Source organism: Rhinolophus sinicus, chromosome 3 (genome assembly GCF_057876585.1).
Source record: "Rhinolophus sinicus isolate RSI-liver-muscle chromosome 3, RSI-T2T, whole genome shotgun sequence".
In the NCBI taxonomy this organism is placed as follows: domain Eukaryota; kingdom Metazoa; phylum Chordata; class Mammalia; order Chiroptera; family Rhinolophidae; genus Rhinolophus; species Rhinolophus sinicus.
Genome location: NC_142503.1, coordinates 84277245 through 84304228, shown reverse-complemented (window position 1 = coordinate 84304228; position 26984 = coordinate 84277245). Strand labels below are relative to the sequence as shown.

The 26984-nt window shown below is 42.3% G+C and overlaps 1 protein-coding gene across 2 annotated transcripts in view; it reads right to left on the bottom strand.

The window, feature by feature from the left end:
- The window catches only part of SNX24 (sorting nexin 24), a 139661-nt gene extending 113156 nt beyond the window's left edge, over positions 1 to 26505 (bottom strand). The window contains exon 1 of one of the 2 annotated variants that reach the window (XM_019728010.3): positions 26197 to 26505. In XM_019728010.3, the coding sequence (XP_019583569.1) occupies positions 26197 to 26256 (60 nt within the window). In that variant the 5' untranslated portion in view covers positions 26257 to 26505. The remainder of the gene's footprint in view (positions 1 to 26196) is intronic. The other variant, XM_019728011.3, reaches the window with a different exon arrangement.
- Positions 26506 to 26984: the final 479 nt, after the last annotated feature.

Below are 26984 nucleotides of genomic sequence, written 5' to 3'. Positions count from 1 at the left end.
GCTTTGGGGGCAGGCCCATTTGCAACCAAATGATATTGTGTGAGGCTGGCATGCTCAGTGCATGACAAACTGATGCAATTTCAGCGCTGTCTGCGGACCAGGGGAGATTTCTCTGATGTTGGTTGTGGTTAGTTTACAGAATTGTGCAGAGTTCCCAGATTTGAATCACTTGGGGCTTCAAAGGGCTCTACTTGACAAGCTACAAATAATTACACTCTACTCTTTCCATTGTACTCTATTATTTTGCCCCCCTTATCTCCAGGATTTGAGCTTTTGTGAACAAGCAAGGTCGGCTTCTATTTTGACCACAACACAACAAAACATTGTTCTTTTCTGATATGATAAATAAAACGAGGCCCTGCAGACTAAACATTTTTATCAGGCCCATTTTCCAACTTTGGGCTCAGTCAGAAGGGTTGAGCTGGACATAAGCAGGTTCCTGCATCCTTACGTAGGGGAGTGCTCCAGCTATCTGGTTATTGTAAAAGCTCATTTGATAAATGGGACATTGACTGACAGACAAAGGGCACATGCGCAGTAGCTGGTACAAGCTTTCTACTTCCCCTGCTCCCCACCCTCAGCTCCATCCTGACAGCCTCTGTATTCAGGTATTCATAACGAAAAAAAGTTTTTCCAACATGGGATGCAATTAGAAAGAACCAAACTGCCTTATGTCAGTGGCACGCTTCTCAGAAATACCAAAGTCTTCCAATTCAAGTTTGCACTTCCGGTTTTTGGAAAGATTTTAAGGAGTTCACTTACCCTATGGTGGCTCCTAAGAATAATGTATTCATATATTTTAATTTAGTAAATGTGAAACTTTATGTTTTCATATTTTCCCAAAGAAAAACACAAGATTGAAGGAGGCCGTTTTTTTTGTTTAAATTCCAACTTCAAATAACATTTCATAAAGTCCTAGTCCCTAGAGAAGGTTTTTTTGTGTTTTTTTAATCTACGATGATTAACATGAACTCACAGTAATCTAAAACATCTTTTGAAATTTATTTGTTACGTCTTAACTGTGGGTCAGTGCTCCACATTTAATTTTTGGAACAATCCTATGACATACTGTAGAATTTCATATAATGAAATTTGTTATTCCGATCCCCATTTTAGAGATCAGAAAACTGAGGCACAGAGAGTAAAGTGACTTGCTCAGTGACTCATAGCTAATAAGTGGTAAAGCAGGAAACTGAGCCCCAAGAGTGACTTGAGGCCCCCTGAATAACTGCTTCCAACTCCATCTACTTAAGGCTGGGTCCACCCCAAGCACAACACACCTCGTCTGAGCCAAACGCAAGATGGAGGGTGCACGGTGACAGTACAAATAATAGTCAGACTAACTTCTCAACAGTGGCTGAAGAAGCTAAAACTCGGGATTTGAGCTCCCCAAAGTGGATACCCTCTTTCCTGCATCGCTGCAAGTTTTGCTGTAAACTGGACCCCTCCTTTTCTCTCCCTCTGCCTTGTCCAATACGGCAGCACTTGCCACTTGCTGCTATTGGGCATTTCACTGTGGCTAGTCCAAGTGCAGATGTCCTGTAAGTGTGAAAACACATCAGATTTCAAAGAATTACTACAAAATAAAATATTTTAAAAATCTCAATTTTTATATTGATGACACACTGAAATAATATTTTGGGTTTATTGGGCTAAATAAAATATGACTCATATTATCTGTTTGTTTCTTTTGAATTTTTTTAATACGGCTACTAGAGAATTTTAAATCCTTATGTGGGGACGGCCAGTTTGCTCGGTGGTTAGAGCGTGGTGCTCATAACACGAAGGTCGCTGGTTCGATTCCCACACAGACCAGTGAGCTGCACCCTCCACAACTAGATTGAAAACCATGACCTGACTTGGAGCTGAGCTGCGCCCCCCGACAACTACACTAAAAAACGACTTGACATGGAACTGATGGGTCCTGGAAAAACACACTGTTCCCCAATATTCCCCAATACAACAAAAAACAAAACAAAACAAAAAACCACTTTAAATCCCTATGTGGCTCGCATCATATTTCTATGGGACACTGCTGCTCGAAAGTCATCCCTTAATCCTAAACTTTGCATGGCTGAGTCATCAGCACAAGTCTGTAAACTGACAGGAAAAGCAACTCCAAGAGCAACCCTTAGTCTCCCAGGAAACTGCATTCCCACTTTGTGTTCTGATTTAGAAAAAGCTTTCACCTGACCCTGCTTTCCCTTCTTGCTGGAACCATCTCTCCCTCCTTTCATTGTCAAAGCATCCGGCAGGGTCCACACCCATTTCTCCCCACTTTCTATCCAACTTCCTTAATTCACTGCAATCTGACTTCCATCCCTCTCACCCCTCTTCCTCCACCCCATCCTGACAAAACCACTTCTTGAGGTTCCATAGCATCTCCACAGGCCCTTTCTCCACCTTGTTCTCCTGACACCAATGGGTCCCCTAACCACACACTGGGGCTCTCCTACCCACGTGCTTCAACTGAACTGAACACGAACCAGGCACTTGGCAAGGGAGTGAAGAAACCTATTTATTGAGTTCTGTGAACAACAAAGGAAGTGGTACCACCACCCCCACCCCATTCTCCCACCCCTGGTCCCAAGTAGGATGTCCTCTCATTATCTAAGAATTCTTTCAAAGCTCAAGGCAGATGTGGCTCACTGTAGCTGTGCCATTCATGGATCCTCCCTGGTTAGCCATCATTCTGTTGCATGGCCCCTTTTTCCCCGCCTTTCCTTTCCAAGAAAAGCCAGAATCAGGCTGAGTCTCAAGCATCACCTGAACAGAATGGCGATCCAGCCAGGGAGGCAGCCGCCTTTCAGACTATGGCCTGAGGTTCTCCATGGGAGAGTGTCACTCGTTGGCTTATAGACTTGAAGATGAGGGAACAGGAAGAAAACTCTTGGGCAAAAGTGACAATCTCACCATTGGCTATTAGAAGGAAGTGAAACTCGGCTGGTTCGGGAATGGAAACACAAGCTAGCCAACTCTGGGTAGGGGTGGCAGGATAGGCTTCCTGCAGCTTGCAGAACTTCAGACTCAGAGACATGAGAACCCCAAACCTCCAGCTACTGAGGGAGCAGTTCAGGCACGTAGGGCAGGGAGTAAATGCCAAATGGGATAAGAAAAAGAGGTAAGTAGAGACGAAATTTTATTTTTCATTCATCCTTTTCTTTTAGCTGCCAATTCTGGACAGTTTCTAAAGCCCCCTGACTTTCAGTTTAGACTCTCCCATGTCCATTCTATGCTTCTGTGCCACTCCCGACCTTCATCCTCATCATCTCTCCAGACCCCTAGCCCCGCCTGGGTCACAGCAAGCCCCACAGTCGCCTCCAATCAACCCCCTTTGGAAACCTTCTGCACACCAAGTTAAGCTTAATCAACATGATTTCCCCATTTTCACGTCACTTTGCTGTTCAGAAACATGTTATGCCACCCTGTTGGTTTCTGCACAAAGTTATGACATTTCAGAGCTTCCAATCCCACCCGTACCGGATGCCAGCGATGGGCATTTTCCCCTCTGCACCCCTCCCCCCAAAGCAACTCAGACACTCCACCTACTAGAATGTGCCCTCCACTCCCCACTCCTGGTCAGAAGTGGAATGGACTTTGACATCTTCAACACGGTCACTGTTCACCCTCCAGGAACAAACAGAACAAAGGCATTCATTCCTCCACAGGGACCTCTGCAATTTGGCCCTGCCCCTTGTATCCAAAATACTTCCATTCTCTATCCTCCATGTCACATGGGGCATTGCTCTCATCCCCCGTCATTTAATGTTCATTTATATCTCTCTATCTTTTGGGGGGGTGGGTTCCTCCACAAAGACCCTATCCATGCCATCTGCTTACCTGAATCCTACTTAGGCTTCAAAATGCACCTTGAGCACAACTTCTTGCAGGAAGTCTTCCAGGCACTTCACTCCTCACTCATCTCATTCTCCAAATTTCCATTCAGTACAATATTCTTTTTTGCTATGGATTACCATAAAGCATTCATTATTCCTTCGTGGGTATGGTTTGTTGGTGTAGAGCTAAAGTACAAACTCCTTGAGGGCTCGAATCCTGCCTTCGAGTTGTCATTTGCCTGCAGCTGGCACCAAGCAGGCATGCAAAGACTCGATTTACTACGTTACGTGAATTATGCTACTTTATAATAGATAAATGCTCCGCTTCCTTTGCATACTAGACTAAGAGCAAAGAGGTTAAATGGCACCGATCTTTAATAATCTCCATCCATCTTTTATGGAACTATCCCTTAAAATTAACTATCATACAATGTTACAAATATATGAATTAAGTGAGCCGTTCAAAATATGTTGAGGGACTTTCAAAAACTACCATGGCTTCATTTTTATAAATCAATGAAATGGCCAATGAAAATGAATATACCGCTAACATAAAGTAAATGTTTCTTAAAAAAAAAAAAAAAAATCCCTTCAAATCTAAAAAATTGTAAACTAAATGCACACTTTCCAAATGACAGCACTATCGCCACCTTAAGAACCTAGTGCCTACCTATATTCATTTAAGAATGGTCTGTGTATCACATGATGGAAATCAGTAGAACTGTTTATAAAGACTTAAATACAAAATGGTCCACAAGAAATTCTGGAGGAAAATTCAGTTCCTTAGAACTCCATTATACAATGCATAGTCCTAGGGCAGCCAAAGAAGCAAAAACTGAACAAATCAAACAAAAGGACTATTTAAGTCCACCTTTCACATAATTTCACGTTAAACACACACACACAGACACACACACAGAGTTTTAAATCATTTTTAACCATTATTACTTAACAAGTCAGTTCTTGGCCTTCTGGTTCCACATGCATTTCTTTATGGAGACAGTGTTTCCTATATTTTGACTCAGCACATTTACTTGACATTTAAGCTTACAATGAGTTTCTGTTTTAAGTTCCTCCCCAGTATGAATAACAATACTAGAAAACTCTCTTTGGTTGCGTAAATTAAGCCCCAGTGAATTGGGTACATGTTTCAAACATGACTTCCAAATCCCTTGCATTTCCAGGAACATCCCATCATGCACCAGAATGCCCGCCCCCTCTCTCAGACCACTGAGGCAGAAGCAAGGCCTTGGGACCCAAACGGCTGAAGTGGGATCCTGGTTCCTGCAGCGCCTGGCACTTTGGACCAGAGAAAGACAACTGTGCCAGCAGAAAGGCCTCTCACAGCACCGGCATCACAGCAGGCTTCATCACAATCTCCAGAGCACCCTCCTTCCTCCCGTGCAGTGAATCAGAGAGTTCGGGCCCTGGACGGGAGCAAGAGAGCAGGGCCGCCCAGGCCAGCGGCAGCGATGACACAAGCAGAGGCAAAACGAGTGCTCCTTGTGCCCAGCTTGCAATAACGAGAACCTGCTCTTCTCCTCCTGCTTTTTAGATCCAGGATTGTAACAGCCAATTGTTTTTAGTACATTCCTCGCACTGTACTAGACTAGGTGCTTTTCATTTAGTATCTCAATTACGTTTTTGTCCTCACAGCTCTTGGTGCTAGCATTCTTCCCCCCATCTTACAAAGGAGGAGACTGAGGCATGAGGAGGCATGCCCAGGTGAGAACCCAGGTCTGGTTTGCCTTCAAGCCCAGACACCTTCTGCACTCCCCCTAGACTGCATGAGCTTCTAGCAAATGACGGCCAAGTATTAAAGGAAGACTTCTTTAGAAGCACATATTTGCCTGCGCTATCCATAAGACTTACGTACTTTTTCCCCATAAAAATTAAGTCTTAATATGCGAGCTCTCTGGAGTGCTGGGTCATCTTTCTTCACGGCATAGTATTTTTCATTTTTTAAAACTATGTCACGAATCAATTGGTTTTGATAGAGTGTGTCTACTGGACACAAGAAACAATTCTATACAGTTTGTGGATAAAATAAACACAAGTCAAACTCTAATTCAACTTCATGAACCTCACGTCCCTCTGCCATACTGGGATTTCCATCAAATGTTTACTTGAAAGGCATGATTTCTGTTGTTTCTGTTTTGTGTTGGTGGTAAAGCGAAGGAACTACGTAGAGAGGAGTTTACAGCATCAACTGTCCTCAAATCAGAAATCCTACACAAGCCTCACTCAGAGAACTCTCTCTATAAATCCGATATAAAGCTTTAACATTTTAGAAACAAATGCCAACACTAACTACTATAGAACCCACTGTATTACACCAATTATTTCTTTTGATTAAAACCCCTATTGTTTATGAAGCAGTTACTCGTATCCCCATTAAGGATCCAGGACTCAGAGCATTTATGTCACTAGCCCATTAAACACATAGTGAGGAAGTGACCAGGTGTCATCTCCTCCAAAGTCCACTCTCTAACTGCACTGCTACTTCTCTTCTTATAGAATGTCCTCCCAAAGGAGCCAAGTTTACAAGAGAAACACAACCTGATTCATAAGTGGCTCTGATGCTGCATGGTCCGGTATCCAAACCAGTAAAACATGCTGCCACTGGCCAGCACCCAAGGGACACGTGTTGATTTTCCTCTGTACTTGACCTCACCTAGTGAACGCACCCCCCAACCCCGCCACGGGTTCCCCAATGTGTTAGGTAAGAAGGAGACCTGCAGAGAAACCCTTCCCCCGGCTGCCTTCCTGTCTCTCACGTTAGCTTTTTGGCTGTATTCTTTATACCTGGCCTTCAGGGGACGGACTGGACCAAAGCTGTGAAAGCAGAAAGAGGCCTAATGATAACAGCCATACTGTGTTTCCCCCAAAATAAGGCCGGGCCTTATATTAAGGTTTGCTCCAAAAGACGCATGAGGGCTTATGTTCAGGGGTGTCATCCTGAAAAATCAGGCTAGGGCTTATTTTCTGGTCAGGTCTTATTTTGGGGGAAACACGGTACCTACTGAGCTAACTAATCTGAGGCAAACATCTTGCCAGGCATCTCATACACATTATACTATTTTATCTCAGGAATGATCTTATGGGTTAGGGACTATTGTCAACCTATGTTAAAGATAATGAGACTGAGGTTAACAGTTTATTCTTATTTAAGCTTGTTAACAGAACGATATTTATATGTTCAGCTCTCCATGGAGTGATAGAGGATTTGTTGACTTAACTACAGCTCTCGCGTACGCTGTGTTCACAAATAGAAAGAACCACTTTGAGACGGAAATCTGAAATGTCTCGAGGGTCTGGGAAAGAAAACTGCTTAAAGTGATGGCAACCCCAAGGACCCAGGCAGTGTCTGGTACACTGCAGGCCTTCGAGAGCTACTGGTTGAATAAATGAATGTAAGTAAATACTGCAGCTGACAAAATTGTCCCTCCCACCCCACATGTCTGCGCCTTTCCCCAGCCCTCACCCACTGCCCCTCTCACAGCTCCTGCCTGGCACCTCTGCCTGGCTCTCCCAGCCAGGCCCCCTTCAGGCTCTACACGGCACCCAGTATGCGAACGTGCTCACAGCACATCACATAAACTCTGACCTAAACTTCCACTTAAACAGACCGTCAGCCTCTCCAGCCAGGCATTCAGGATCGTCTGGGTCACAGAAAGATGAGCTCCCCAGAACTTTCTAGGCCCAGAACTCACCTAAGGAACACACGTGACTGCAGTAACAGCTTCAAAAACAACACTCTGGGTTAAAATGACATTCGTTAAAGCTGGCCTCATCTGAACCTGCTAAACCTGAACCTTGACATGCCAGGGGTCAAAGTTCTACTTCTGCTCGGAGGAAAGCACATAGTAAAAAACGCGTCTGGATGGGAACTGGCCCCACCCCCCTGCCAGGCTAGAGCCATATACTAAGACACTTACAAATTTAGCTTTGTTTGTCTGGCCTCTTCTCAAAAGACCTTCTCTTATCTGGTGAAAGCAGGAAACCAAGGTTTTACCTGAGAATACTGTGAGGAGTCTATAAAGTAAAAAAAAAAAAAAAAAAGCAACTGGAATTTCATCTAAGCACTCTGATCAATAAAGAGTGGTCGTCAACAATTGGTTGTTTAACCACATAATCAACATTCTTCATTTGTTCTCACAGGAGGTGATTAAGACCCTTTCGATGTCATTCTCTAATTGGAAAACATTGCAAGGGTCTTTTGACATTGCTTTCTAAAAAGAATCCATTGAAAGTAGTAAATTAAACACGGAATTATTCAAAGGTGAGGAAAAAAAACGAAAAAAAAATCATGCTAGATGAAAGGAAGGTAAAGTATATGACATACTAACTCCTACTGGCAAAAATGTAATTAGAAGTATTAGAAATAACAATAGCTGCCTTACATGGTGAGTTCTTGCTATGTGCTCAGTACTTAAATTGGATCCTTGTGAAAAAACTGACATAGGCATTCTAGAGAAATGAGATTCAGGGAAATTGATGACTTGCACAATTTCCCAAAGCGAGAATGTGGAACCAAGTCTGCCGAGCTCCAAAGCTTAGAAATGACCCTTCTTAGAAGTTCCTCAAACCGGGTAATGTCAGAAAAGCTTTCCAGAAGTTCATTTGTTTACGGATCCAAAGACTCCAGAGTGGATTCTATGCTCAGTCTTGGATGTACTTTTGCTGAATCAGAATGTGCACCAATCCTTTAAAGCTTTGTTTTATCCCGTCTACAGGGCATCTTTTTCAAAACAGGGTAAGCCAACTTTCCACAGTTTGCAGGCTTAGCTAAAAATCAAAATCACCGGGAGAGCTTTTCAACCATACCAAAGCCTGGGCCCCAATTATGCGAGAATCTCTGGGGATAGAGAGAGCCTGAAAATCTGTATCTTTAATCACTCCCCAGAACCACTAATGTGTTGGGGCAAGTTACTCGCTTTAATGAACACCACAGGCATCGTGGGGGCATCTTTAGTTCAGTTCTTAATTTTGACTGCTTACTAGAATCACTCTGTAAAAATTCTGATGCTCAATCCATACCCCAGAACCATCAGGTTTTCTGAGGGTGGGATCCAGGCATTGGCAGTTTCGAGACCTCCAGGTAATTCCCATGTGCAGCCATGGCCGAGCACCAGAGCTTTAGCAGCTGGTTAGTTATCTGCACTAGAAGCCCAAGCCCTCCTCTGCACAGTGTTCCAATGCGCCGTTCGTCAGCAGCACCATCACATCAACAACTGGTCTTTTTCTCAAACTCCGCATCTTCTCCCTTGGCATCAGGCACCCAAAGTTGATACGGACACCCCACAGACCTTCCATTTGTCAGTCACTTCTTAAGTGCATGCCCACTGATGAGAAACGCTGCATGACCTTCTGTCTTTCAGAATCGTTCCCACTATTGAATGATTCATCTCATATGCACGTATTTGTCATTCTCTCACCACTTTCCATTTTTATTATCTTCACTTCCTCTTCACCCTTATGAGCATTTTCGACACTGCCACTTCTTTTGCCCTCATGGACAATATGGGGTCGATGCTATTTTAGGAATATGAAACCTAGGCACGAAGCTACAGGCTAAGGAAGCGCGGTGTGGCTGAAACTAAACTGACATCTAGGAATGATACCTTTCACTAGACGCAGGTAGAGTTGAGGAGCTTTTTTGGTCTGGAAGGTAGCTCTGTTTACATCAAAACGGTTCACATGGAAAGTTGTAAAGCAGAGGAGCTTTGCTCTGCCTTTTCATTACATGCAGCTCAGTAGGTTATCCTGAATGCCCAGAGCTCACTTTTTGATGGACAACAAAGAGCTTCATGGCTGAGAAGAATAAAAACAACCTTTGTACCTTTCAGTTCTAAACTGTTGAGTTACGTAAACCTTCGTACCTGGGGCATAAATGAGAAAAATGCTACATGGAAAGCAAAATGCTTTTTAGCCAAAAATTTTAATGTGTAAAAGCAGCAGCATTCATTGTGAAGATATTCTTTCAAAGGGCAAATCAGGTGTTGATTAAAGTGTCCCTAAAACCTATACTACTCTGGACTACTAATGAATGGCTGACAAATTGAATCCACGTCTTCACCTGCAAACCATCCTCCTTCCACATCCACACATCAACATCAATGAAAAAGTTCACAGCACTAAGAAAATGCGTTTGCTTGATAAAGCACTTCCTGTACTGGGTAAGACTTTGTTCATTATTTTGCCTTTCTCAATGCTATCTTAGATTATTTCTGCAAAACTATCAATGAAAAACCCACAGACAATGAATTCAGAGTCCGTAATGAAAAAAGCAGATCTGATTTCCATACAAATTATAAAACGAAATGCAGCAATAATTTACTCCAATAATTTTTATGGGAACAATCAAGAGTATTGACTTTTAAAATAAGGTCTCCACTAATGTCCTAAATGCATTTCAATCTTCTTCCTAATAACTGGTTCTTGAGAAGGAACTTTAGGATAATATGTAAAAGTTAATTAAAAACAGTGTAAGCATTCATGTCAGTCAAACATGACCTCTGCTCTACAGTGCATTTAAATGCATGTCACCTTGACCTGTAACACAGCAATGGAAAAAATTTTGGTCAATATAAATCAAATGTACACTAATTTATTCAGCAGGTTTCCTGGTATCTGAATCAACATTAGAAATCTAACCAGTATTTGTTATTCTGTTATTGACAAAAGGAAGCATATTTAAATGATAACAAGTACTCATGGGTGTCATTTGGAAGTTAAATTGTTCCCCAAGGACAGTCTCTGTAAACGTCTACATTTAAAGGTCATTTACCACCAAATTATGAACAACTGTTGCATTTATTAGCACAGGCTCAATAGTTTGGAAGCTGCAGCCATCAATTTCTACTGACAATGAGATCTAATTGTTCACTAATAATAAACAAGGAAAACAGACCTTTTCTATAAACTTTTATTCCCTGTGCTATGACCACTTTTTAAAAACAGAGACACACATTTTCCATAGGTGTGCATCCGAAGAAAAAACCTTCCAACTGCAGGAAGGACTAAACATAGTTTTAAATATACATGAGATAGTAAAATATAATGGCTTGTTTTCACAAGTTATGTTCATCTGAACTAAAACAAAAGGGAGACAAACACTAAAATACTTATTTACGCATAAAGTATATATTTCACTTTTAGAAGGAAGTATGATTGTTAATTTTACCATGGGGGTACCCAGATATTTGGTCAAACATTCTTTCTATGGGAGTGTTTTTGGAGGAAATTAATATTTAAACTTGCAGACTGAGTCAAGCCGACCGCCCTCCATAACGTGGTGGGCCTCTTGCTTTTGGAGGCAACACATTCTACGTGGGTTACTCCAGCCTGTTCACCGAGTTACCTGAAACGCTGCTAGTTTTGAGTTGAGCCCAGAGCAAGACAAGGCTCTGCAACAGGCCCAGGCTGATGTACAAGCTGCTCTGCCACTTGGTCCAGCAGATCCAGTCAGTGGTGCTTGAAGTGGCAGTGCCAGAGAGGGATGCTGTTTGGAGCCCTTGGCAGAACCCCTGCAGGTGAATCACAGTATCGGCCCTTAGGATTTTGGAACAGAACCCTGTCATCCCCTGTGGATAACTGCTCTAATTTTAAGAAACAGCTCTTGGCCTGCTACTGGGCCTTACCAGAAACGGAAAACTTAACCATGGGCCAAGTTACCACGAAATCTGAGCTGTCCACCATGAAGTGGGTGTTATTTGACTCACCGAGCTACAAAGCTGGGTGTGCACAGTAACACCCCATCATCAAGTGGAAGCGGTACACACATGGTCGGGCCCAAGCAGGCCCTAAAGGCACATGTACGTTAAGGAAGAGGCCCAAATGCCCAGGGTTCCCACTCCTGTTGCACTACCTCTCTCTCCCGGCCTGCCTACGCCTCATGGGGAGTTCCTTTCAATCAGTTGACAGAAGAAGAAAAGACATGGGCCCTGTTTACAGATGATTCTGCACCATATGCAGGCACCACCCAAAAGTGAAAAGCGGCAGCACTACAGCCCCTTTCTGGGACCTCCGGGAAGGGCAGTAGTGAAGGGAAATCCTCCCAAGGCACAGAACTCTGGGCAGTGCACCTGCTCATTCACTATGTTTGGAAGGAGGAATGGCCAGATGTGCTCTTATACACCGATTCCTGGGCTGTGAGCAAAGGTTTGGCTGGATGGTTGGGGAATTGGAGAGAACACAATTGGAAACTGGTGACAAAGAAATCTGAGTCTCTGAGAGTTACATGGATAGACCTCTCAAAATGGGCAAAAAAAATATGAAGATTTTATGTCCCATGTGAATGCTCACCAAAGGGTGACCTCAGCAGAGGAGGATTTTACTAATCAAGAGAATAGGAAGACCCCTTCCGTGGTTACCAGGCAGCCTCTTTCCCCAGCTACCACTGTCATTGCCCAATGGGCTCATGAACAAAGTGGCCTTGGTGGCAGGTATGGAGGTTACGCATGGGCTCAGCAACATGGGCTTCCACTCACCAAGGCCAACCTGCCTACGGCCACTGATGAGCGGCTCAGTCTGCCAGCAGCAGAGACCAACACTGAGCCCTTGATATGGCACCATTCCCCAGGGCGACCTGGCGGCAGGTTGATTACATCGAACTGCTTTCATCATGGGAGGGGCCGTGTTTTGTTCTTACTGGAATAGATGCTTACTCTGGATACAGATTGGCCTTCCCTGCATGCTATGCTTTTTCCACAAGTACCATGGATTTACGGAATACCGTATCTACCACTGTGGCATTCCACACAGTGGAATCATTGCTTCTGATTAAGGAACTCACTTCACAGCAAATGAAGTGATGCAATGGATCCATAATCATGGAATTCACCGGTCTTACCACATTCCCCGGCATCCTGGAGCAGCTTCCTGGACAGAATGGTGGAATGGTGTTTTGCAGACTCAGTTACAGTGCCAGCTACATGGCAATACCTTGCAGGGCTGGGACAAGGTTCTCCAGGAGGCTGCATATGCTCTGAATCAGCATCCAGTGCATGGTGCTGTTTCTCCCATAGCCAGATTCCCGGGTCCAGGAATCAAGGAGTGGAAATGGGAGTGACACTGCTCACCATTACCTTTAGGACAACTGGCAAAATTTTTGCTTCCTGTCCCCATAGCTTTATGCTCTGTTGGTCTAGTTCCAAATGGAAGAGTTCTTCCTCACGAGATACAACAGCGATTACATTGAACTAGAAAGTAAGATGGATACCTGGCCACGTTTAGCTCCTACTGTCTCTGAATTAACAGGCACAGAAGGGAGTTACTGTGCTGACTAGGGTGGCTGATCCCAACTGGGAAGGGGAAATTGGATACTACTCCACAGCAGGAGGGAGGCAGAATACACCTGGGAATACAGGGGATCCCTACAGACATCTCTTAGTATTTTGCTGCCCCGTGATTATAGTCAATGGAAAACTAAAACAATCTAATTCAAGTAGGACTACTAACCACTTAGACCCTTCCGTAATAAAGGTTTCGGTCACCCCACCAGGTAAAGAATCAGGACCAGATCTGGTGCTTGCAGAAGGCAAAGGAAATATGGAGCAGGTAGTTCAGGAAGGTAGTTATACATACGAGTTATGGCCACGTGACCAGTTACAGAAATGAGAACTATAACTGTCATGAGTATTCCCTCCTTATTTTGTTATGAATATACTTGTGTGTGTGTGTCTGTGTCTGTGTGTGTGTGTGTGTCTGTGTGTGTATGTGTGTGTGTGTGTGTGTCTGTGTGTGTGTACCGGGGGTGCCAAAAAAATGTATACACATGACTTTTATTCATCTTTTGTTATCGGTATATATTGAGTATTACGATCTTAACACAGTTTTTTCCTTTCTTAAAATGTGTATAGATTTTTTTGGCACCCTCTATATATGCATATGCACATATAGTCACATATGTAAAACAAATATATTTGTTTTCTTTCCTCTCTTATCCCCTTATCATGCAACGTAAGCTGTAATGACTTTATATCATAGTATTTACATATTGTTAACTTCACATCATAGTATTTAATTTAAGTTACATAACATCAAGAAGAGAGGTAGACATGACTCAAGGATTTTATCTCCTCTTCTGGGAAAGTAGTTAGTGTGTTTTCAGTTGTATACAGGATAGTTGTATCATGTCAGACAGAATTACGACCTTCTCATTGTCTGCTTGGAGATTAAGTATGGTTTTAAAGGAGATATGTACGGTTGCTCAGTTGACAAAGGTTGGATTTGTAATGTTTAATTTTATGTGTCAACTTGATTGGGCCACAGGATGCCCAGATATTTGGTCAAACATTTCAAGTTAAGCATGTCCAAAAATAGGATTACTGGTCTTTCCGCCAAAATCTGCTCTACCTAAATTCTTACACATTTCTGCAAACAACACCACCGTTCTTCTCATTGCACATTAAGAACCTTGGAGTCATCCTGCACCTCATTTTTTTTTTCTCTCTTTCTTTTTTGCACTCCAAATCCCATCCATCAATGAATTCTATTGGTTTCATCATCGAAATCCATCCACAACCCAACCATCTTCCACCACTTCCAACTACAGGACTGCTCTAAGGCATCATCACCTTTTACCTGGGAAACCACAATAGTTCCTAATTGAGCTCCCTGCCTACACCCAACCCTCCTAAGAGTCTACTCTCCACATCAAAACAAGTCTGATCCTTTTAAAACATAACTCCTACAAACAACATGTAAGGGCAGGAATTTCCATCTGTAAAAAATGATTGAATCACGTCACTCCTCTGCTTCCCATCTCTTCGAGTAAAAGCCTTACTATTCCCTCACAGGCCTACTGGCTAAGCCGTCCCCACTCACCACTCCACCTCACATTATCTACCCCACCGAACTACTAAGGAATAGAGTCAAGAAATAAAATGGAGTCACTGTAGACAAGCTGCCAAATTATTAAATTCAAGTGGGCTGAGGCATAAGGAAACTATGATCCTTGTTTTAACTAGCTCTGGGAACTTAAACTTTTGAACTTTCCAGTCCTACATCAATACCTGGACACACATCAGTGTGGTGTGTGTTCACGCCTGGGCACACAGCAAACCTCAGTTAACCATCTGAATGACCTCATGAAGAAAAGGTTCCATTGTCTAGACCACTGGGCATATGATGAATACCACCCTGGACCAATCCAGGAGCTCAGAATGCTGAACTGATTCTTTTCAAGCAGGTACTTTTTACTACAAAACTCTCAGACTTTTCTTTCTCCTTCGGAGCTCTCTGGGTATTTCCTCATAGTGTTTCCGGTTTTGCAAACCCTAAGAATCTTGACTAAATCACTGACATTTCTTTTCTAGGGAAGCCTCTTGACTCTTTTTGAGTTCATCTGACACTACCTATAACGTCATCTCCTATTACCCTCTATTCTCTGACTCCAGTCCAACTCCACTGGACTCCTTTCTACATCTAAAACACACTGGGCACATTCCCATCTCACCCGCTTTGTTCCTTCTGCCTACAACACTCTTCCCCTATATAACCTCCTAAGTTACCACCTCACCTCCCTCAGGTCTCTGTTCTAGTATCACTTTCCCAGGGAGGGCTTCTCTGAGGACCCCCCAGCACTCTTTATCCCCCTTCCCTATTTATTTTACTCAGTTGCACTTATCACTCTCTGAGAGACTATAGATAATTTAATTATCATGTTTATTTCTGCCTCTTCCCACCCATCCAACTAGAATGGAAGAGCCTAGAGGAGACTTATGAGTCTTTGAGGGTAGAGACTTTTGCCTGTTTGGTTCACTGCTGCATCCCAACAAGAAGGCTAGTTAGCGACTACCTCTTAGTATGTGCTCAATAAACACTTGGTAAATAAGTGAATGATGTGTTTCCATTTTCTCTTGATATTCTAAACAATGCTACAATGAATAACTTTATGTGTATACCCTTGTCCATTTGTGGATACAGACCAAAAAATGGGGAGGTTGGGTCAAAAGGTATATAAATATTTTATTTAATAAACACTGCCAAATTGACCTCCAAAGTAGATCTTCCAAGTTAGAGTTTCACCCACAGTGTGTTAGCGAACCTGTTCCTTCTCACCCCATTCTCATCATGCGGGTTTTTATCAATCTTTTTCATTTTGCCTATGAACTTAAAAAACAGCAACAACCCTTTTTTCAACTTTGCCTTATCTTTTCATATATTTGTGGTCATTTGTACCTCTGATGTCTCTTTCCTCTTAATAACAAACAACCAATCTCATCACTTTGTAGCTGCTACCAGAACAAAATTTTACCTGGACATTTACAGTCCCCCTAAACCACTCAACCTAACCTTCAAACTCCAGTCCCAACCCCCACCTACCTCTCTTTACCAACTATCCACACTTCTACCCTTTTTCCCTGCCCTTCCTTAAATCTGAAATGATCTTCCCTTTCGCAAACAACAAACTTCCACTTGTCCTTCCGGAACAAGCTTTCATGTCAGCTACCTCTGCACCCAAAATACCAGGGAGAGCGTAAGCACATAACAAATATAATCGTAAGAATGAATTTTTGCTCTACCTGCATTCTGTAATCCTGACAACAAGATGAACTGCCAATAATAAGTTGGAGAGAAGAGTGAGGGTGCGGAAGAGGAAGAAGTTTACAGCATCTAAAACAACTTCTAAATTCCTAAATTCATCTCCATTCAAAGAACTAGGAAAGGCAGCTGGCAAGACTCAATTCACCTATTGGTTCTTCCTTAGAATAAGAGTTATAAGAACTGAATAATCTACTTTTTTAATTAAAATCAACAGGAAGAGGACGATAGCATATTTCAAATAGCCAGCCTCCCTCTTTAAGGGAAAAAAAGAGAGAAAAAAAAAAAAACCACCTAGGAGACACTGGCATGTTACAAGTATGCCAATCTATTAATCAGAATTTACCAGCAAACCACATATGATCTACACTGAGAAAGCACTTCTCACCTATCAGATGGGCAAAAAACCAAAAGCCTAACAACATGCGCAGTTGGCAAACTTGTGAGGAAACACACATTCTCATAAACTGCCCTGAGAATGCAAAATAGCACAATCGCTAAAGAAGGGAACTTGACAATATCTGGCAAAAGTAAATATGCATTTACCTATTGATCCAGTAACCCACTGCTAGGAACCCATTCTAAAGACACACTGACAAAAATACAAAAGCACATATGAACAAGGCTTGTGACTGCCGGAAACAATGGAGAAAAACAGTTACAGGAGCATCGCTGTGTAGGCCCCTGTGTAGTGGTCACCAGGGCACACTGTTAAAAAAAAAAAAAGCAGGTGGAAGAAAGTATTTTAATATACTACTGCTTAAGAAAAAAGTGGAGGCACAAATACATAGGCGGTGTCAAAAATATGTATACATATGACTTGTATTCATCTTTTGTTATCGGTATATATTATTACAATTTTAATACAGTTTTTTTTCCTTTCTTAACATGTGTATACATTTTTTTGGCACCCTCTGTATTTGAATTTGTTTCTATATATTTTTTAAATGGAAGGATAAACCATAACTTTTTTTTTAATGGTCACCCATGGGAGAGGAAGAAAATATTGTGAAAAGGACATAACAGAAGATAGATTTCTGCAGATGAGTCTGGTGAAGCATATGCTTTACACAAGTATAAAACAAAATTAATTTTTCAAAGAATCTATATGAATACAAAATAAAATGAGGCTGGGTAACTAATTGGTATTATAAGCAGAGAAGAGCCTATCGCAGTGATTTTAAAACACAGTCATTTGCACACTTCTAGTGGGATAGATCAAAGAACAAAAGAACTTGAAAAAAAATGTTTGAAGCTACATTCAGTGATTATGTTGTCGCTGGTAAGACTGGTCTTATGACGTACTGATGTGTATATTGTGAAATAAAGTAAATTGGTAACCATGTGATATTCTAATTCTATTCATCTCAGCATCTAAAATACGGAGATTTTCAGTGTGGGAGAAAGAACACATAGTTAAGGATAAAAGAGACTAAGAAGAAAAACTTGTCTTGAATTTACCACGTATTTCATCTTTAGAAAAAAAAAAAATTCCTAGCTTTGGCCACTGAAAAGTTCTAGAATCCTCCACACACACAGTGATACTGTATGTACCTCGTGCCCAGAGCGTGGTCTCTAAATACCATTTCCCACTAAAAGCAACCAAGGAACTTTAGAGAAAATTCCAATTCTGGATCTGGGGTGGGAAAGGTAAAAGACGTATGAGGAACATCTTGTTATACTAGAAAGCAAGGAAGTTATCAAAGACCTCTAAGGTTGTGTCCAGGACACAGTAGCCAACTTGACCAACTCAAGTTTGAAAGTGGCCAAAGATGGGACAAAATGTATACAAGAAAGATAAATGCAATGGATTGAACTACATCAAATATGTTAATAGCCACACATTCATAACAATACTAATTTTTTTAAAGAAAGCCTCTGTGATCACCTTTAGTTTGTGGTCTTTGGAGGCAACCCACTCATTATTTTGAAAAATAAATAATAAAAGAATCAAGCATTTATCCGAACTCTTTGTAAAATGGACACCTCAGAGCAACTAATTTAAGAGGCAAAGTTTCTCTTTATACATGTATTCAAGCCCATAAATGGACAGAGAATGATAAAACTAGAATGTCAGTACTTAGCAACCACTAATGAGTTAGTAGATCTAAGCAATGCCCGCCAATGTCTGCCTGCCAGCATCACAAATCAAACCTGAAAATGATAAAGTTCTACCTTTTCACAACATAAGGAACAGAAGGATGTATCAATAATGACACAAGAAAGTAATCAGCAAAACCCAGTGAGGGAAACTCTATGAGGCCAAATGTCACAGTTTATACAACAAAATAATTATAAAAGAAAGGGTTGGGTAGGGTGGACAAAGACCCTACAGGTTAAAAGAGACTGAGGAAACGGATTAAACAATCACAATATATGGATCTAGTTTCAATCCCAATTCAAATTGCATTAAAAAATGCATAGGAAAACTAACAAAATATAAAAACGGATTGAAATTTATGAATTACTGCTTATTTTTAAGTGACTGGTAATGATACTGTAATTATATTTTAAAGGGGAAGCGTTTGTTTTCTAACCACACAAACTGAAAATATCATCCATAGTGTAATGATGAGCACTCTGGACTCTGAAAATACTCTTAGGCTGGTCTGAGATTTGCTTCAAAATGAAATGGGGGCGGATGTGCAGGGAGTAGAGGGAAAGAGTAGGAAACAAAACTGGCCAGGAGTTTATCATTTTTAAAGCTGAGTAAAGAGGTATCTTCTCCACTGCGATCTATGTTGAAATTTTCCATAACAAAATTACTTTTAGAAGGGAGGAGACAACAATTGAAAAATTAAAACAGAAAAGACATTTACAAAGCCAAACAACAGGAAATTCCATTAAAAATCTGAATGAGTATGCAGAAAACCGGCATAAGAATGCAAGGTATGAGCCATGAGGCTCCTTCATTTTGGAGGGATGCAGTGGGAGATGGACGAGAATGGAGATGGTGGGAATATGTATCTCTATGCCCTCCATAATACTATTTCCGAATCATTTATGTAAGTATATTAGCATTTATGATCTTGAAGGAAAAAAAATCATGTAGTAAAAACAGGCTGAAAAAACTAAACCAGAATTGACATACACAGTTTGAAAGTTAGTTATATGTGATTGCTGCTTCTAAAGTACTTCAAAGTATTTGTGAAGAGTTTATTTTACATAGCATAAATATTTTTCCTGGACTCCTTTTAACATTATTGATGCTATTAAAAGAGCTTTAGAAAAAGTAAACTTCAAGGCAGTCCCTACTTGAAATAATAAGAATCAATCACAAACATAGCTAGAGACACCATTCCTTGCACTTTGCAAGGATTATCTCATTTAATCCTCCAACATCCCTGTAAGGAATAGTATTCTGTCCCCTCTTACAGGTGAGGAAAATGACAGGGCCATTAGGTAACTTGCCCAGAGTCACACTTCGGGCTAAAGGCTGGAGGCAAGATTTAATGCAGACACCATGAGTTCACAGTCTGTGTGTTTCACCTTTAGACTGTAACCAGCAGCTTTGGCTAGAATATTATAAACAGGCTTTTCCCAAGTGGCAATGATTACCTAGGAAGCCTCTGGAATAATATTTGATTTGATCTATACAGGCTATTTATAATAACATCCCTTCCTCATTTTTGAGGCAACAGGGTGCTGCAATTTGGACTACTCAGTATCACACCAAAACAGACAAAACAATGCAATGTGGTGATATCCTGGATTGGATCCTGGAGCAGAAAAAGGACAGTGGAAAAGTTGCTGAAATCTACATAAAGCCTGGAGCTTAGTTAATAGTAAGTACCCATGTTAGTTTCCTCCTTAGGACGTTATAGCAGTAAGGCGTGGTGTTAACAATGGGGAAACTGGGTGAGGGGATATAGGAACTCTGAGTCCCAACCTTGCAACTTTTCTGTAAATCTAAACTTATTTCAAAATTAACAGTTTCTATTAAAAGAATAAATTACAAAGTAAAAACTACTTAAAAAAAAAAAAAGCTTGAAATGTATTTCTAGCTCAATGAAAACAAACTTATTTCTGTCCCCAAATTTCTAAGCATCATATTTACAAAATTCAATCCTCTTGGACGTATTTTGATTTTTAAATAAATGTAGCATTCTGTGTGTTAATGTTCAAGAATATTGTCAAACTGTATTTCTTGTCCTTAAGTACCGTAAGGATCATGTCTTAACACTTAACACCAGGTGGACTGAATCACTCACTACAGTTCATGCTCGCTTATGCTGTTCACTTACTGTGAGTCACGGTGCCAGCTTTGTCCTTGCTACACAAAGCCCTCCTTCATCACAGATGCTTACAATGAGTGACAGAAAGCTACTGTTGTGGGCATTGTGCTCTCACTGTCCTTCTGACCTTCTCCCACTGTGGTGTCCAGAGTTACACGGCAGAAAGGGACTGACCTCATTCCCAGCTCCAGGGATGCCCCTCGAACTATTCTAACTCTATCTGGTTAACTTATCCTGGCCACGGTGATTGGGTCCTGTAGCCCTGGCCTCAGTCATTGGGCACATCGGATTCTCCTGGCAACAGGATTGGTTCAGAAACCAATGGGGGATAATGAAATATGAAGGGAGATGTATGTGTTCAGAGCTTCTGGGAAAAAAATGTCCACATCTCCCCCGCCCCCCAGGTGTTGTAGTATACAAAAAAAAGTTCTTAAATCTGCAACTTGTTAACCATGTTTTCACCAGGTGGAAGCTACTCTGAGGATGAAAGCAAACAGAGAGAGGAGGGCTACTCAGTCAGCCAGGCCCTCTAACAGCCTCCCAATCTCAATCTCACAAACATAAAATGGCAATTAATACTTCCTGCAGATCACTGTTAACTCCAAGGCAGTGTCTGCACTGCGAATAACTTAAAAAAAAAAAAAAAGAAAAACAACCAAGAATTGAGATGATATAAAGGTATTGCCGATTTTGTGGTAATATTTACATTTTGGTTATGTTATTTAAAAAGACTTTACCTGTCAGATAGTCAGTAAAATATTTACAGGTGAAATTGTATCTTGGATTTGATTTAAAATATTCCAGAATTTTAAAAAATGGAAGAATGAGGGGTGCTGAACGACATAAAAATTGTGAAATACTGAAGGTGAGTAGTGGATAAATGGTGGTTCATTATATTGTTTTTTGTGTTTTAATCTATGAAACATACAAACAATAATGATGCCTGTATATATACAGAGCTGCCTCTGTACTGAAAAGCATGATACACTAAGAAATCAGTGAAAGAGTCCAGATCTTAAGAAAGACATACATTTGCACAACAAACATAAGCACAACACACTCAAGACATCAATTTACAATGGACTTGAAAAACCATCTAACTGAATGCCTTAATTTTCACTGCTATGAAAAATGAAATCTAATACATTGAAACTTTTGGGTTGTTACCTAAGTAATTCTAGTTTGGTTGTTTTACCAACAATGTACCTGAAAACTGGAAACACCCGCTTATATTGGCACCTAGGACCTACTTACCCTCATGCCCAATGGACAGTGGTCCATTCTCACCTAACAAGACTGCTCAGCCATATGGAGCATTTTCCTTCTTGTAAAGCGTCTATCATTCTTTCTCTTCCCACCTCACACCGCTGGGTTTCTTTCTCCCTCCCTCCCGATGCTTACTAATGATTCTTTGCTCATGCACATTCTAGGGTGTTTACCTTCAGTTCTCCCTCCTTCCTCACTTTCCATGTTCCTCCTGAGATAAGCATCAACTTTCATGCTTTTTCATCTTTTATGATGACTGCCCTCCTAGAGCCATGTTTCTTTCTGGCCCAGACCTCTCTATCTCCTGAACTCCAAAAGCAAATAGTCTCACCCCACAAAATGACTCAACAGGTCCCCAGATGAACTATCTCTCTCTCCGCTCCACTTCTTACATCGTTACTGGCACCCACACCCAAGAGTCACCCTGCGTCACATCTGGTCACCAGGCCCTGGGGATTCTTTGTAGTCAGTCCCTTGCTTCCCAAGTTGCCTTTCACCCGTCCCTCATCTTTCTCTTTCTGGTCATTTTGCAAACTTCTCTTAAATGATTCATGCTTTAGGGCCATCTTTCTCAATGCAAAGCTAATCATGTTACTTCCTTCCTTAAAACTCCCCAGTGACTCCAACTGTCTGAGGTTCGAAAACCATCCTGCTCTGTAGGTCTAAAGCAGGAGTGTCCAAACTGCAGTCCACAGGCCAACTGCGGCCTGCAATCCATTGTTAATTGGCCTGCAGCAAATTCCAAAAATATATTTAGTTTACTTAAATAAAACAGGTGAGGCAATACGTACTTCACCTCGAGTGAGTGGCCCAGCTGTTTGTGTATTTTACCGCATGTGGCCCTTGGTGAAAACCGTTGAAAAAAGTTTGGACACCCCTGCTCCAGAGGCTAGTGAGGTCTCCCCCCAACCTGTCAGGAATTACTCTGTATAATCCCTGCTCCTTACTCGAAACTCCAGTCTGCACTCTGATGCCAGTTCAACCCACTGAGTTGCTTCCTGCTCAGGGTCACTGTTCTTATACGTTTCTCCTATTAGAAGCCTCAATCATTCATTAGCTGTTCAGCAGACAGGTGCTGAATTCTTTATGTGATAGACACTGTACCAGGGCACAGCAGTGGAGACTGACACTGTCCTAGCCTCAAGGAGCTTATAGTCTAGCAGGGAAAAACAGACTCTAAAGAAAAAAGCTATGGGGGAGAGGGAGAGAGTGGGGGGAGCCTGGCGGGTAGAGAATAACCTCCCCAAGAAGTAATATTTAAGTTCATTGGCATGTTGTTACAATATCCTTTCCTGCTTCTTTGTAAACTAAAATGATTTAGAAGTAGCTCCCCCATTTTTGCTTTTCGGTGAATCTAGGAGTTTAAAACGCCTTTCCCCTGAGATATTTGCCTTGCACTTCCTCTTTGCAGAATTCACAATCCTGCAAAAACCTAACCAGATTTCAAAAGTCAGCATTCCTAAGCACCCTCCAACCCCACCCCCAGCACACCACCCTAAGGCAGAACAGAACTGAGTCCTTCCTCAAGATTCAGCTGACATCAGTCACCCTAACCCTCCCTTACCTAACCCTCCCCTACCGTGCCCTTCCTGATGGACAAAGGCTTAAGGACAAAAACAGCATTCTTTCATCTTTCAATTCCCCACCCAACACAGTGCAGACTCACAGTAAATGTTTAAATGTTAAAAGGGCAAAAATTACTTTGTACATCGAGCATAACTTCGTATAAACTTTCTGAATAACAATTGAGCAATATCTGTAAAAACTTTAGAAGGGCGAGAAGCACCACACCTAGTTAAAAGTTCTCCAGAAATCCTAGAAGGCATAAAAAAGCATGTACAGGGATGTCTTATTTCAACATTTGACATAGTTACTAAAAATTAGAAGTCAATGTCAATGGCCACCCACAGAGATCTGGGTAAACAAATCTGGGTACATTTCTTCTTTGGAAGATCCCTTTGCTATACTAGTTAGAAGGAGACAGATCTATCCATATTGACACAGAAAGATACCCATAAATTGGAGGATGACAGTGATGGTACAGTCTTGTCATTTATTCTATAAAAGAAGAAACATGTTTTCATAGCATGGGCGTGGGGGGAGTCTCTAAGAAAGTACACGTATGTATTATTTCTGAGGGCATAAGACTAGAAGCAGGGAGGAAGAACCACCCTTTTCTACTTTGAACTTCCCAACATTGAATTTGTTAGAATGCAATATATTTCTTAAATTTAACACACAACATAATCATTAAAGTAAAAGGTATTTTTACACTAAGTAGACATTATTTTACCAGTTTCTTGTTTAGGAAACTAAGATTAATTGTTTTGACATTTTGTTTTTTTAAGGTGAAATATTTTTCACTGCTAAATTCCTGGGGCCTAGAAGAGACATAGAGCAGACACTCAGTATCTGCTGAATGGATAATCTGCTATACATTTATAAAATAGTTGCTCAGAGGGAACAAAGTATCTAATAGCCACTTCACAACCTCAAAAAGGAAAAATATCACTTGCAGAATGTGTCTTAACAACCTAGTTACCAAGTGAGTTACGATATTTTTAAAAAGTAAACTTTTAAAAAGCACACAGACTCTCATCATATAAACTACCAAGTTTACCAGGCAAAGGGTTCCTTCCAAATCAGTTTAATTTACAACGTGGAGTCTGGCACATTCCTGGTAATAATATGAGCAATAAAAAGACATATGAAAACTTGGGAGGACAATACAGGGCCTCTAATAGAAGAAAATCAAAAATGGCTAATAAGCCTTAATTTTGATCTATTTAAAAGTGCTTATTTGGGGGCGGTAATTAACTCTTAGCTTAGACCACTGAGACCACCTTCATCTAAAGATCAAGCCCCCCCAGTAAAGCAGCCTTTTTATTTTCAGATCCTAAAAGAATGCCCCAGAGAAGGCAGGCCCTCCGTGGCTGTTGATGCTGATGGAAGGTGTAATACTTGGAAGAGGGCAAGACAGCCAAGGTTTTAGGCCTCAAAGGAGAAAGCCTTGAATAAGTTCACATTTAACTTCAATACCCTGCTCCCTGTTTTTAAAAGGAAGATACAGAGTATTTAACCAAATGTTAATTCATTGGAAAGTGTTATCTATACAAATAATGGCCACTGAAGAGCTCAGCTCCCATTGGTTGCAGGTTTCCCCCAAGGGAAGGAACTTTGAGTACTTGTTTTGGGACACGTGGACCCAGCAGCCTACTTAAATTCGAAAAACCCACATACTCCCTGCATTTTTTTTCCCAACCACTATAGTACTCTTAATTCTAAAAATTCCTTTGAGAGGGTGATTTAATCCTATGAAAAAACAAGGTTCTGAATAGGCTGTCACCGAAACCCAGTAACATTTAGAAGAGAGAGAGAGGTTAAAATATTTCTCTGCCAAATTAATGTAACTGGTGTTTAGCAAGTCAGTGAATTAGAAGTGAATAAAATAATCCTTGGAGACTACCCTCTTAAATCTTCTCCAAAGCCCACCTGGAAGCAAATTCTTCCAAGGTCTACCCAGCGGGAGGCATTTCTCCCTCTAGCAATGGCTACTGCTTAGAGAAAGTTGTCTAAATTCGTTGGGAAATCAAGCACCTACTGTTTACTTTCTAAACTTGTTACCCAAAGGTCCCAGGTTGTGTCTCCGCCCTCCCCGCCCACTCCTCCCCTACAGAGAGCAGGGGCCCAGTTTCTTATTTCTCAGTGATTCCAGTCCTACGTAGGTATGGAACAGGTGCTCATTAAATACCTGATTTCACTATTTCATGGCACCGCAGAATTCGAAAGGAAAAAAAAAAAAAAACTTTGGAAACCATCTAAAAGCAGTACACGTGTTCACTGTGGCTAATAAACAGCTACAAATGATGATTTTTTAAAATTAGCATATTATCCATCTGAATGAATCCTACAGAACTTGGAAGCCAACATCAGCCCGCCACGAGCAGAGGGAGCAGCTGTGCCAGAAAAGAACGCAGCCCAGCCCGGGCTCCAGAGGGCGGGCGGCGGGAGAATGGCGAGCGCAGCGTCTAGGACTCGACTCCTGGCGCCCCTGCTCCCCAGATCGGGGGTGGGAAAGGGAGGGGGAAGGGACTGAACCGGGGACCCCCGGCGCCTGCGGCCGCCGCACGGAGGTGGGGGTGCCCGTTTCCTAGACAACCGCGCGGGGACACAGCCCTTCCTATGGGACGGGGGAAGGGAGGGAGCGGAGGGACCCCCAGCGCGGGGGCGGCGGCGGCCGGGGGCACCTCCCGGGCTCAGCCACCGCGGCCCGGCTTCCCGGGCCCTGTCCGGCCGCGGACCGCGCCTACCGTGTATCCCCTTTCCAGGTCACTCTCCTCGTAGCGAAAGGACGGGATGTAGACCTCCATGGCTGCGCCAGCCGGCCCGCGGAGGGCGAGTAGGGGGCGGGCTCCCAGCCGCGCTCGCCGCTCCGCCCCGGGCCAGGCCGCCCCGCCTTCTTTCCCGGCGCCCACGGGACCCAGAGGAAGCGCGGCCCCGAGCTGGATCTGCGGTTGACCGCGCTGCCCGCGGCGCTCTGGGGGGCCGGGGCCGGACCGCGAGGCCCGGAGCGAAGGGCGCAGGGCTGTGGGCGCTTGGGTTCCAGGCCTAAAGGGCGGTGATCAGCTGGTCCTGGAGGAGGCGGGGCCTGAAACCTGTGAGTCTGCAGAAAAGGGGTGTGCGCCTCTGCCCCGGGCGCCGGGGACTGGGCCTCACCGGGCGCTCGCTGCCCGTCGGGCTCGGGCGTGTGCTGGGCTTGCGATGTGCACATCACCCTTAACAGATTGCAAGACTGCGAGGAATAGAAAAGCATGGAGCATCTTGATTTTGTTTTGGTTGGTTGAATTTTCTTTTTATCTCTTGGCTGGCATTAGCAGTGAACCCTCCAACTTTTACCAAAACTTTCCTGTTTCCCTTCGATTCCAGGGTCAGTGTCTCGTTCTGAGTTAGCCATCGAACTTGGGGATGGTATAATTCAGAACCCGAAAGTCAACTGGTCACAGAGACAAACGCTCTGGCTATTTGCTCCAATTCTAAAATGCTGTATAGGGCTCTTTAAGAGAAAATAGAAGACGGAAAAAAAAAAGAAAAAAAAAAA